Here is a 14023-nt window from a genome sequence, read left to right as displayed (position 1 = left end):
GTGATGTAATGACGGAGCATTGTGTGTCTGGCTGTGAACATGGTCTTGATAACCAAGAACCCCGAGGTACATTGATAAAAGCAGAGACAGGTGGTAGTTAATGCATGACCAAAGTATGACTCGTTATTTGGCTTGTTCCTCCCTGAGTGAATATGAAAAATAATGAATCTAGAAAGTAGAAAAGCTGATTGTTTTCATCCCATTTTTATATATTTGACAGTAAAAACAATAAAACATCTGTTGTCTGAAAATCAGAAAATGGCCAGTGGTGTTTAAAAGCCATTTGTAAACTGATAAGGCGGTTGCTAACCAACTCCTGCTGTGACATGGCAGAGTTGGGGAGGGAGGGGATCTGGAGGACCGGGGGCGGATGGGGAGTAGGTAAGGAAAGTCTCAACAGTGTAGAGTGCTGTTGTATATGTAGTATAAAGTGTATGTCCGCTCGCTGTTTTTCTTTTTTTGTCCAGCTATTGTGCCAAGTTGGATGTGAATTAACACTCTCTCCTCGTGTCTGTCTGTCTGCCTGCCTGCCTGTCTGTTTCTCTGTCTGTCCCTCCTCCAGCCCAGCGCTCGGCCCAGGAGCTTCCCCTGATTGAGAAGCAGAGCTTGGACAGCTACCCCGCCACGGGGGGAAAGAAGATCCTCCTGAGTGGACACAACTTTCTGCCAGACTCCAAGGTGGTGTTCGTGGAGAAGGCCCAAGGTGAGTTAGGACGCAACCAGAGCAGCTACACACTCTATCACTATCTCTCTCTATCGCTCTCTATTATATCTGTCTTTCTCTCACACTTTTCCTTGATATCTCACTTTTAATTTATCCCTCTGTCTGCCTCTCTCTCTCTCTCTCTCTCTCTCTCTCTCTCTCTCTCTCTCCCTTCATTGCGTTCCCTCGGTCTCCTCCCGTCAAAATAGAGCAGGGTCTGCCAGAGAGCCACATGTGGTGTGCATTAAGGAGCTATATTTTTTAACAGAACCGTATTTACATTTGTAGAAGTTTCCATTGCCTGTATAGTGGCGCTCGCCACAATTTAAGGAAGGAATCACAAGCGGGGCATGTGCAACCTCTCTTTCTTTCTTTGCTTCTCTCTCTCTCTTTCACATATTTCAAGTTACCTTCGTACAGATGTAGGATCTTAATTTGAGACAGTTTGCTACAACAAGGAAAATAATCCTGCAGCAACAGGATTATAATTAATTGACATTTTCGTAGGGGTTGATACATTTTTTGTAAGGGCAAATAGGAAATGACAAACTCCTGCAACAACAGCATGATCAAATTAAGACATGGCATCTGTACCTCTGTCCCACCATTTATCCTGTATTCTCTCTCTCTCTCTCTCTCTCTCTCTCTCTCTCTCTCTCTCTCTCTCTCTCTCTCTCTCTCTCTCTCTCTCTCTCTCTCTCTCTCTCTCTCTCTCTCTCTCTCTCTCTCTCTCTCTCTCTCTCTCTCTCTCTCTCTCTCTCTCTCTCTCTCTCTCTCTCTCTCTCTCTCTCTCTCTCTCTCTCTCTCTCCCTCTCTCTCTCTCTCCCTCTCTCTCTCTCTCCCTCTCTCGGTCTCTCCATCTCACACTCATTATCTCTCTCTCATGCTGCCACATACACATGCACACACACACACTGTCTCCCCCCTCCTGCGGTGTGATTTGTTATTACTTATTACTTGCATTTCAAATTTTTCCCATTCATTTCCTCTTTGTGTGGGAGGGAGAGGAGAGATGACTATGTGAAGACACTGGTGATCAAGTTTACAAACAGTAATTTCCTTGATTGGGTCCAGTGAATCAAAGGCAACTGTACTGGCCAAGTATGGCCTGTGTAAACACATGTGATGTTTGATGATGATGATGATCATGAGGAGATTGTGGATAGTGGTAGACATTTTCCAAGGAAAGAGGAAAATCCTACCTTTTCTTCATTATAGGTTTATATAGATATACTGTCTGTGGTGTTTCTTGGCATTTGTCAACTGATATTTACTGCTTATGTTTGAAGACGTTTGTTTTGTAAGAAGAGAGAGTTATATTTGAGAGGTTTTCATAATATCTTCATTTACCCTCATAGGAATGATTTGGAGTTGCTAGACAAGCTATAGAGGAGTGGCTATTCAGAAAGACGACTTATAGGTACATTCCAACTCCCGGATAACTCAGTAGACTGGCACAAGACTTGAAGCATCAGCCCTGACACGTCATTATGTCCTGAGAGGGTGTCTGTTTTCTATTGGGTGAAGATGGCAGGCTCTAGGACTCTGCAGCTGCTTTATCAGCTCTGAGCGAGGTATTCGCTTCTGTTCTTTTGGAGAGGATTTCCCCACGCCTGGTATTATTGGCCTTGGAGTCTCCCTGTCATGAACACCCCTGCTGCCAAGAGTAACTTCTCCCCCATCTCCATATCCTCCCACTCCCGAAACCCCTTTATCAACCCCTTACCCTTCCACAGCTGTGTCATTGTGTCTCTCTCGCCCTGATGGCTGGCTCACCCCTCAGCCCCTTAGAGCCCACCGGGGTGAGGGGGGGGGGGATTGACTTGTTAATATGCCGGGACTAACTCCTCATGAAGGTGGATCCCTGAAGAGAGGGAAGAGCGGGAAAGAGAGGGAAAGAGAGGGAAGAGAGGGGAAGAGAGGGGAGGAGAGGGGAAGATAGGGGAAGAGAGGGGAAGATAGGGGAGGAGAGGGGAAGAGAGGGGAAGATAGGGGAGGAGAGGGGAAGATAGGGGAAGAGAGGGGAAGATAGGGGAAGAGAGGGGAAGATAGGGGAAGAGAGGGGAAGATAGGGGAGGAGAGGGGAAGATAGGGGAAGAGAGGGGAAGATAGGGGAGGAGAGGGGAAGATAGGGGAAGAGAGGGGAAGATAGGGGAGGAGAGGGGAAGAGAGGGAAGAGAGGGGAGGAGAGGGGAAGAGAGGGAAGAGAGGGGAAGAGAGGGAAGAGAGGGAAGCCCTGTCTAGTCCAGAACCTATTTTACCCCCTTCACCTTTCATCCCCCATGCCTTTTCTCCCCTCCTACTCCTTCTGCTCTCTCGTTCTCTCTTGCTCTCTTGCTCTCTCCCAGCCCTGTCCTCACTATCTTTCTCTCTACTCGTCGGCCCGTTAAAGCAATTAGCCAATGTGGTTTGGAGTTCTGTGCTCCAGGGATCCCCACACGGCTGCCTGCTATCGACAATTTTAGTGGCTTGTTTTCCTTCTCAGTGGTGTCAAGGGAGTGAGACTTCTGAGAAGGTGCACAAAGTGAGGGATTTCTTTTCATGCCCCCCTCCTTTCTCCTTGACCCTGTCTCAGTGTCTTGTCTGCTTTGTCTGCTCTTATGTAAACAATAAAGGACCCAGTACTTCCAAGGGTCTCCCAGCTCAAAGCTCATTATCACAGTACGACACGCACACTGACACTGACACTGACACACACACACACACACACACACACACACACACACACACACACACACACACAAACACACAAACACACAAATAGAAACCTTTGTATAATAGTCACTTCACAGGGGTTGATACATCTGTAGAAATGTTCTTATGCTCTATTTAAATGTTTTATGTAGAATGAAATCTTGGCATTTTGATCACATAATATTGCAGTTTGAGAAGCGTTTTTGAGTTTGGAAAATCTCTTATTGTTGATTTAGGTCGGGAAGACTAAAAGAGGAAAGAAATGGAAAAGCTATCCAATGAAATATATTCATATTAAAGTTGTATGCCGTGAATCGAGTTTTATATTACACTGGAAAAAGTTCATGAGTCAAATTCATAGCCTTACACTAATTACACACGCGCGCACAGACACACACACACACACACACACACACACACACACACACACACACACACACACACACACACACACACACTATAGCCATCACTGCTTGTGTTCCAGTGGTGACATCCATTACTGCTGCAGTGATTGAAGGTGAGGAGAGCTGCTCATTTTCTAGAATGTGCTCCAATAAGCACCTCCCGGAAAATTCCAAAGAGCTATTCTTCAAACGCTACAAAAGAGCAATAGACAGGACTTAACTTGACCTAACTTGAGCTTTCTATGCCAAACTATGGAATGGTACTGTTTTCCATTGCTGCACAGAGAGGCCACCTCCTTCATGCTGTATATCAATGCCCATATTTGATATTTTGCCATTTCCTTTGGTTGTGGCGGTCTAACTGGTGCTCTCCAGTCTTTATTGGTAGGATGTTCAATAGATGGGGTAAAGAGGTCAATGGAACTCGACCAAAACAATGGAATTGCCATGGTAACGCGCGGGGTTGGGAAAGATGCCGTGGGAGAAAGATCCCGAATCTCCATATTGCCCCCCAGCAAAATGAGTCATATGTGTATTGTAAATAAAATATAATCTAGGTTTATTGTTGTATTTCACAATAGGTTAAGGTTAGAATCGGAGTAAAATACTTGGATGGATGTCAAACCCAATATATGTTCATGTCATCGTCCCCAATCGAGTGCGTTACAGTTAAACCACGACCACTACCACCGATTTCTGTACGCTAGCTATGCTACCAGCTCATATGAACTTGAGTTAGCAGCCCCTTCTCCTCAACCTGAAACGGGACCACTGTGAAATGTTATGCAGCGAAAAACAGCCAAATATATCCAAATCGGATATATCACATAATCCTGCGTGCCATTGACCTTTCTACACCGCATCTATTGTTCAAACTAAAACGTCATTACATCTACAGAGATATAGTTTGATTTGGCGATAAACATATAGAAGCTTGTTTTCAACTAGATAACGAATTGTCCGTTTTCCAACAAAAAGGGATTGATTTGTTGTCACAATAACAGTGGTTAAGATGTGCAGTCCACCGGTATCCATTTCAGAGGCTCATAAAGGACTGTCTTTCTGTTCCTCTCCCTCTCCCCCTCTCGCTCCCTCTCTCTTCCTCTCTCGTGTGTTGTTTTGCTTGTTTCTCGATCCCCCTGAGACTCCCTCTCGGTAAAAAAAAAGAGCAAAGCTCAAGGATGGTGGCACTGCGGGAGGGTTTAATGTGCCCAGAAATATAATTATTTCTACTTTTCAAATGCTAAGGCCGTCCCTATTGCTCTGTATCAAGGACCCGCAGGATGACTGATGCAAACAGCATATGCATGTGTGTGTGTGTGTGCATGTGTGTGTGTGTACATGTCTGTGTGTGTGCTGCCGCTGAGGGGTAGGGTAGCTAGCCTACGGGCCTGTTTGTGTGTTCAGTAGGAAGTGTTTTCAGTGACTCATCTGTGAAGGATTCCCTGAAGAAAGGCGAAGCGGAACAGACGAGAACAGAGGGGGAGGAGGGAGGGAGGAGGAGTAGAGGGGAGAGAGCACAGGCAGGGTGAGACAAAGTGCTGTTCGGGAAAGCCAGGGGCAGGAGAGACGGATATTGTCCAGTAGTGGATGTCCTGCATCCGTTCCTTGGGTGTGTTTCACATTGTTGACTCTCACTGTCGACTCTCACTGCTGACTCCCTGCTTAGTGAGTGAGTTCCAACAAGGTTTTGGTGATGGCTATTATCTTTCAACTCCAAGCTCTGAGACCGATCTGTGATATTTCACCCACGTTTTGTTGAGAGAACTTTTGAAGTTACCAGTTGCTTCATAAGTATGATGTTACCCTCTGCATGCCCCATGTGGGTTGAAAGTGATCATAGTGGATGTGTTAACAGAGATTTGTTTTGCTGTGTTTGAGAGTCTCACGCTCTGTACCAGTAAGTACTGCTTTATAGGCTTTCGGAGTGATTATATTTATTTTCCATATCTCAGAGACTTTCCATTTTGTTTTGTGTTGCTGATCAGTTGGATTAGCTATGATGTCTCTGTTATTTTTATTACAGTGGTGTGTGTGTGTAGGGGGGGGCGTGTTTGTGTGTTTTGACGCTCAACCCTCTCGTTTTGGCACAGGAGCAGGAAGGCATACCTGGTGCACCTTATTGACTGTGTGTTCTGGCTTGCCCTGATTTCCATGCATGGAGGGAGTTGGGGAAGGAGGAGAGGAGAGGAGGGAGTGCTGGGGAAAGCCTACACTCTGACTCAGAGGGGAGGGAGGGAATTCCCTTGTGAGCAGGATAGCTTTTACATCTGGTGTGATTGGAGCTGTGCCTGGAGGTCTGGAGCATACAGCACAGATATAGCTCCACAGCAGGGAAAGAGAAGTCAGGTCTGCCCCTAGCCCAGCACCTCTACCCTGGATCCCACTTCTAACTTTCCCACCCTACCGCCTCTGTTGATAGATTTGTCAGGTTTCACTGGTATAAGGACTGGCAGGTACTGTACCAGGTGTCTTAGTGACGCAGAAGCCAACCCCTGGTCTGGTATGTGATGGACCCTGTTTGGCCTGTGATTTTGCCTGCTATTTTGGCTCCAAATTGACTGACAGTTTTTGCCAGACAGGTGGCAACAGAATTTTGATAACTGACTGTATTATAGAAACAGGAAAGAGGGATAGAGAGAGATAAAAGACACCCCAAAAATTATCTCTGGGAGGGACGAAAGTTGAAAAATAAGGCTGGCTTGTTTCACAAGTGCCTCTGCAATTAAGACGGGGTGAATCAGATTTTCCATTCCCAAAACCACCAAAGTGAACATTCTTTGGCCAGTGGAAGTTGATGAGAGAGATGAGAGAGATGTCTCTCTCTCTCTCTCTCTCTCTCTCTCTCTCTCTCTCTCTGTCTCTCTCTCTCTCTCTCTCTCTCTCTCTCTCTCTCTCTCTCTCTCTCTCTCTCTCTCTGTGTCTCTCTCTGTGTTTGGGTGTAAACCAACCACAGGTCAGTGCAGGCACAAGTGTAAGAGAGGCCTGATAAGAAAGGTTCTTCAATAAATACCAGAATGGTCCCACCATCCTGTTTTGCATTCCACATTGTGTCTCCTGTCAACCAAATCTCCAAGCAATTGCCGTAGAGAAAGAAAACAAGTGGGAGGTTATTGTTATTGCAGTCATGTGGGAGCATGTACTGTATTATATGAGTCATAGAATAAACATAGGGACCGTGTTGTTGCTTAGAAATACTTAGTCCTGGGAGTTGAGTTGTGGTTAGACGGTTTAAACCCCTCTAGGGTATGTGGGACGCTAGCGTCCCATCTGGCCAACATCCAGTGAGATTGCAGAGCGCCAAATTCAAATACAGAAATATTCATTATAAAAATTCAGAAAACAAAACATATTTTAGATAGGTTTAAAGATGAACTTCTTGTGAATCCAGCCACGGTGTCAGATTTTAAAACGCTTTACGGCGAAAGCATACCTTACGATTATTTGAGAACAGTTGACAAATGATTACAAACAGTAACCAGCCAAGCAGAAGAGTTACAAAACTCAGAAATAGAGATACAATTAATCCCTTACCTTTGATGATCTTCATATGTTTGCACTCAGAAGACATTCATTTACTCAATAAATGTTCCTTTTGTTCGATAAAGTCTCTTTATATATATATATATAAAAAAAATTTTTACCTTTATTTTACTAGGCAAATCAGTTAAGAACAAATTCTTATTTACAATGACGGCCTAGGAACAGTGGGTTAACTGCCTGTTCAGGGGCAGAACGACAGATTTGTACCTTGTCAGCTCGGGGGTTTGAACTTGCAACCTTCCGGTTACTAGTCCAACGCTCTAAACACTAGGCTACCCTGCCGCCCCTGTTCGCTCGTTTTCTTCAGTAATCCACAGGCTCAAACGCAGTCAAAACAGGTAGACAAAAAAATCAAAATCGTATCCGTAAAGTTCATAGAAAGATGTCAAACGATGTTTATATTCAATCCTCAGGTTGTTTTTAGCCTAAATGATCTATAATATTTAAACCGGACAATAATGTCGTCAATATAAAAGATAAACAAGAAATGCACTCTCTCGGGATTGTGCATGAAAAAAAAAAAACTTCCAAAATGGATTTTTCTCAGGTTTTCGCTTGCCAAATCAGCTCTGTTATACTCACAGACACTATTCTAACATTGTTGGAAACGTTATAGTGTTATCTATCCAAATCTACGAGTTATATGCATATCATATCTTCTGGGCCCGAGTAGCAGGCCGTCTAATTTGGGCATGCTTTTCATCCAAAATTCCGAATGCTGCCCCCTACCCTAGAGAAGTTAAACCTCTCCGTCAACTGTGTCCTGATGATGCTTCCTTCGTCAGTAGGTCCTTTGGTGTGTTACTGTGCAATGTGAGTCTTTTGGACTCTCCCCACCAGTTTAGACATGTTAAAAGGCAGCTGGCTGATCTTTCCCCAAAGGACTTTACTTGAGACAATGGTGTGTGTGTGTGTGTCTGTGTGTGTAAATCTTTTGATGTAAATGTGTTGAGTGCAATTGTTATTGATCCGTATAGGGAGTTGCTATGCCTCCTACTACCACTGCCCTGTGTTATGACCAGTCTGATAGAGTGAGAGTTTAGGAGGAGGCCAAGGTATAGATGGAGGGAGGGGTTGTGTGTGGGTGGGGCCTCTGCGAAGTAGGGAGGGGCGGTTCCGTTGACGGAACAGACGCGTTTTACAGATGTTGCACAGAGAGAGAGCATAACAGTTCAGTCCTACGGCACTCTCTGTCTTGAAAAGGTTTGCATGCCGCATATGTGGCTGTCTCCCGATTCAGCGAAGGTGAAGGAGAGAGAAGAGGGGGAAATGACTGCTTTTACTCTTTTTGTTTCCTCTTGTTTCATCTATTTGAAAAGAGTAGGAGGGTCTGTTTAATGGCTGCTTCTGTAGATGACAAACAGACAGAGGGTGAAAGTGAGGTGAATCGAAAGAGAATGTCAACGGGATTGAGAGGAGTAAGATCGGGAAAGAGAGGGAGATGAAGACAGATGGGGAAAGAAAATGAGAGCGAGAGAGAAATAGAGAGAAAGAGAGAGAGAGAGAGAGAGAGAGAGAAGCCTGAAAAACATGTTTACTTGTGGAGGGTTGACGTCTAAGGTTTCCCCTCTTGGAGGGAGTCCCAGTGCGGGGGTGGGCGAAATTCCCTCTTGGTTCCCCAGATGTAATATGAGGAATGAGCATTCCCTATCATCTCTCTCTCTCTCTCTCTCTCTCTCTCTCTCTCTCTCTCTCTCTCTCTCTCTCTCTCTCTCTCTCTCTCTCTTTCTCTCTCTTCCCATCTCAAAGCCTGACAAGCATATCAGCTCCATGGCACATCATGATCACCTGCACAAAGCATCACACGGTCATATAGGCGTACTCGTCACCCTACCGAAATATCACAGTTGTCTATTTACTCACTTCATCTTTCTCTTCTGTCTTAATTTCTCTCACTTCTGCCTGAACTCAAAATAAAGAAATCTGTCTGTGATCTTTCTCAATGTCTGGCCTTCTCTTTTCCTCATTTTTAATATTGCTTTTTGGAAACAGATACATGGTGACTTCCATCCTCCTGAGCTCTCTCCCAACCCCAGCTCCACCCTTCTTCACGAGTGATAGCAGGCCAAGCATGACTGGGATCTTTTCCTTCTCTTTTTGCGTTGTGAAAAAGAACACTGGGAGAACAATTTGGTGTAGAGACCACATCTTATTATTTGGGTCTTTAGTTATACTAGTACAGCTGCCCAATGGCCATAACATATTTGGTGTTTGTTACTTCACACATATCTCACAGTCCTTATAAAATTAGGACCACAAACATAATGATATAGTCAGCCAGTGCCATAGACATCAGAGCAGTGCCACAGACACACATTGGCACAACTGTATTGCCAGCCAACACTGCATGGTAGTGCCACAGACGAAACTATATTGCCAGCCAGCATGGCAGTGCCATACATACACACACACACACACACACACACACACACACACACACACACACACACACACACACACACACACACAGGCACTGCCAGACATTGCGATACAGACACACAAAGGCTGGATATTGTCATTTCTATTTCTGACAGCCACTAACGAGTCATAGGCTGTAAGAAAATGTGCTGTGGTTTGGGCCTGATTGTATAAACAGAGCACAAGAGCGTCTGTTCGCGAAGGTGTGGCATGAAATCCCGGAGAGTCCCAAAGAATGTGAGAGAACTGCTACAGCTACAGATTCCCGGCAGCTGCTGCAGATCCCTGGGCTTTTATTGCATGACGGGGAGGCCTCGACACCACAACACACTCTCAAGATGAAACGAACAAAAGGCGTTTATGAAGCAGAGTTAAAGCTGCAATATGTAACTTTTTTGGCCGATCTGACCAAATTCACATAGAAATTGGAGTTATAGGTCTGTCATTCTCATCGTAAGCAAGTCTAAGAAGCAGCAGATCTGTTCTATGTGCGCTATTTCTATGCTTCCTGTTCGTAACTTGAGTTTTTTGCAATTATATTGTGTGTGATTATGTAGTGTTTCATATTTTCTGTTGTCCCTTTTTTATAGATGGACACCACCTATGGGAGACAGAAGCCAAAGTTGACAAGGACTCCTTCAAGTCTGTAAGTATTCCTCAGTGTTTTCAGTAAAACACAGTACTATATTAGTTGTAGTCCTGTTGTTAAGATTGAAAGTGTAAATTGACTCAGTCATACATTCCATGCATCTTTCTCTTCCATTATATATATATATATCTCTCTCTCTCTCGCTCTCTCGCCCTCGCTCGCCCTCTCTCTCTCTCTCGCTCTCTCGCCCTCGCTCGCTCTGTCTCTCGCTCTCTCGCCCTCGCTCGCTCTCTCGCTCTCTAGCCCTCGCTCGCTCTCGCTCTCTCTCTCTCTCTCTGGCTCTCTCTCTTTTTCTCCCCTCCTCTCTCCCCCTGTATTTCCTTCCCTCACCTCCCTCACTTCCCCTTACTCACTTTGCTGATGTAACCTTTGCTAAGACATTACCAAGGAGAGAGATTAGTCATGTTGATTAGTCCATGCAATCCTGAATGGAATTTTCACACATTTTTCTCTCTCACAGTAAACAGAGTGATTGCACCTAGAGTATCTTGCTTCATCATCAACAAGCACCCCTCAATAAACACACACGTTCACGCAAACACACACACACCACCACCTTCTCTCTACTACTGTCGGTCATATTCATTAGGGCACACCATAGCAAACCATTTTGTAATGGGAAACGAAAAAGGGTGTTTCTCATTGGACAAGTTTAGGTAGTCCCTCCCAGTTTCAGTGCATTTTCTTCAGTTTGTTGCCTAATGAATACTGATGCAAGCCCAGTTGCCCTACCAAACACCTCAGCCAGCGTAGCCAGACATTTCGTTCACTCTTCGACTTCTGGTTCAGGGAGGAGGAGCGCTTGAACCACTTTGTCTGAGCTCGGCCTTCCGCGCGAGGCCTGGCCTCGGGTGGATTATCCCCCTCCCTTTTTACCTGCTGTTTTCACGAGAGAAGTAATGAGAAAATAAACCTGTGCACCTTTCTACTGATGCCCAGTCACACATTTAGGCCTACATTCTGTTCAGAAAATACAAGGCAAAGGGGATTCGTCAGAGGGGACGGTAAATGTTGTACGTGTCCCAGAAAAGCTACATGTGCATCTGGAGTTAATTAAGGAGAGACTCGTAAAGGTCTGTGTGTTTGCCTGTGTGTGCGTCTGTGTCTTCGGGCGCACGTCAGGTTGTGTGATGACAATGCATTTCAAATCATCCATTCCCCCTCCCTTTTCTCTTCTCTTTTACCAGCTGGGTCTCACCGTGCCTCTGTCTCCCTGTAAACGAACTGCTGTCATTGACAATTGTAAGGGGTCTCGAGTGAATCATCGCCCATGAAACATGGGTCGAAATACGGCGGCATTTCAATTGACGATGATGTTTTTTGTTGTCATTGTGTTTTCACGTTCAGGTGACTGGCTTTGTCGCGTCAGGAGTGTTGAATGCGGCCTCCTCCTCTCTGATGCTTCAATGTTTAATTGGCCTTAAGGGCTGGCTGATGTTAAGGCTAGTCCCACATGTTGGAAAATGACAGTGAGGGGTTGGGTTAGGTCGGTGAAAGACAAATAGTACCGTGTGCTTATTTGGCGTACCGACAAACAAGCCACAGTGTTGCTGACCTTTTCTCCCCTGCTGCCCCCGACCCCCGTTAGGTCACCCATGCTCTGCCTGCCATATGTTTTCATTATTCCTGTTTGGATCGCTCTGCTCACTGGGTGGGAGGATGGGAGGGGGATGGAGGGGGTGTTAGGTCATCGACACCTGTGTCTGTGCTGTCTTTGACCCCGTCAGTCCGGGGCAGACCTGGCCTATAAACAGACACACAGACATGTAGACAGACCCCACAAAATATGCTGAGCAACAGGGAATGGCTTCCTGCTCTGCTCCACCACCCCATATGGCCTGAGCTGGCCCCCAGAGAGAGAGAGGGAGAGGGGGAGAGAGAGAGAGACAGACAAAGACAGACAGGCTCTAGACAGGCAGACACTCAGTCATGTCCCAATGGCGCCTTTGTCATGCACCTCAATCCCTGCTCTGCAGCCTCCAAAGTTCACGTTCATTTTCACGTTCATTACAGAGGTTTCACCCTGGGCCTGGAGCGACACGCTGGTCAGGGGCTGTGGAAACAAGGCCAAAGGCCTCACATCTCTCTCCTGTAGTAGTCCAGGGATAGGGTTCGAACCCCAGGCCCTCAGGGCTTCAGACAGACACAAACAGGGACATGGTACACACTCTGGGGTTCCTGCTGAGCCCATCCAGATTGGGCCGAAGACCCAGCTCAGAAAGCTTGTTCAGAACACTCCTCCAGGGTTCCCTGAAAGCAAAGCAAGCATACATACCTGCTAATTAATGAGTTGACACTCAGTACAGTTGGAGTTCTGTTTGTGTCTTAAGAAGAGCATTGAAAGGGGTTGTAGGCCTAAACTAGGGATAGAAGTTCAAACTAAAATCTTCACCATGCCGTCTTAGTCTGATTTCATAATGTTTAGGTGATGCATGTTTTTTTGACAGCTTTTTGAAAATCTGCTCCGCTCACACAAATACACTGTGCACTGATCTACAGTGCGTCTGGAGGGTTCGTACTGTACGTGTATCCATTCTGTGCCGTTTCTGTGTGTTGTAGACGGCGCTGGTGGTGGAGATCCCCCCCTACAGGAACCAGAGGATATCCAGCCCAGTGCAGGTCAACTTCTACGTCTGCAATGGCAAGAGAAAGAGGAGCCAGTACCAGCGCTTCACCTATCTCTCACCAAATGGTAACCCCAACAACCTTCAGGTTTACCGCCTCCTTTACACGTGGTTTGGGGGTTTATGTGTCCTACTAGTGTTGCTTGGTAAATTATAAAGAGGTCATACATGCTCATGCCTTATACCTGCAATGTTACCCAATTGTACCTTTTCCGTGTTTCCTCCTAAATAATTTTCGCTCCACAAAAACACACGCAATCTGTTGTAGCTTCGGTAGTGCCTGACACCGCTACATCACTGGCTCTGTCGAGCGAGGGCAGAAGCAGAAGATTGTGAGTTGTGTTGATTTGGTTTGGGAGCTTGCGTTCTCCGGTGATGAGGTGTGAAGGGTTGACTGACAGAGCCTCTGGGCGATGTTGACATTAAGTTTCAGAAGTCAATCCCTGGACCGTCAACCTCACACACAACTCATGGGAACATCCGTCACACACAACTCACGTTCTGCACTGCACACTCACGTGCCCCCTGGTCTCCCCATTTATAGTTGGCTTGACACATTGGAATGTGAAGAAGATATTGGGATTTGTAGTCCTTTTGCCGTCTTACATCACCAACTAAATGCCTCTCATTCTGGGCTCAGAGTAAATTGGCCAAATCCAAGTTTCATGCATAGACACATTGATATTGATTGAAATCCATTGATGCTGCTAGAAACAACATTGTTAATTATTCACAGCTTGCTGCATCTCTCTCTCTCTCTCTCGCTCTCTCTCTCACTCTCTCTCCCTCCCTCTCTCTCTCTCCCTCCCTCTCTCTCTCGCTCTCTCGCTCTCTCCTCTCTCTCTCTCTCTCTCTCTCTCTCTCTCTCTCTCTCTCTCTCCCTCTCTCTCTCTCCCTCCCTCCCTCTCTCTCCCTCTCCTCTCTCTCTCTCTCGCTCTCTCTCTCTCTCTCTCTCCCTCTCTCTCTCTCCCTCTCTCTCTCTCTCTCT

The 14023-nt window shown here is 45.9% G+C and overlaps 1 protein-coding gene across 1 annotated transcript in view; it reads left to right on the top strand.

Moving 5' to 3' along the window:
* Positions 1-14023, top strand: part of LOC112223134 (nuclear factor of activated T-cells, cytoplasmic 1) — a 66841-nt gene that overhangs the window by 24784 nt on the left and 28034 nt on the right. Inside the window, exons 6-8 of the mRNA XM_042304461.1 lie at positions 563-703; positions 10353-10408; positions 12971-13103. Of these exons, the coding sequence (XP_042160395.1) occupies positions 563-703; positions 10353-10408; positions 12971-13103 (330 nt within the window). The remainder of the gene's footprint in view (positions 1-562; positions 704-10352; positions 10409-12970; positions 13104-14023) is intronic.

This window comes from Oncorhynchus tshawytscha, linkage group LG23, assembly GCF_018296145.1.
Source record: "Oncorhynchus tshawytscha isolate Ot180627B linkage group LG23, Otsh_v2.0, whole genome shotgun sequence".
Taxonomy (NCBI): domain Eukaryota; kingdom Metazoa; phylum Chordata; class Actinopteri; order Salmoniformes; family Salmonidae; genus Oncorhynchus; species Oncorhynchus tshawytscha.
The sequence above is the reverse complement of the archived record's forward strand: the minus strand, read 5'-3'. Positions and strand labels throughout refer to the sequence as shown.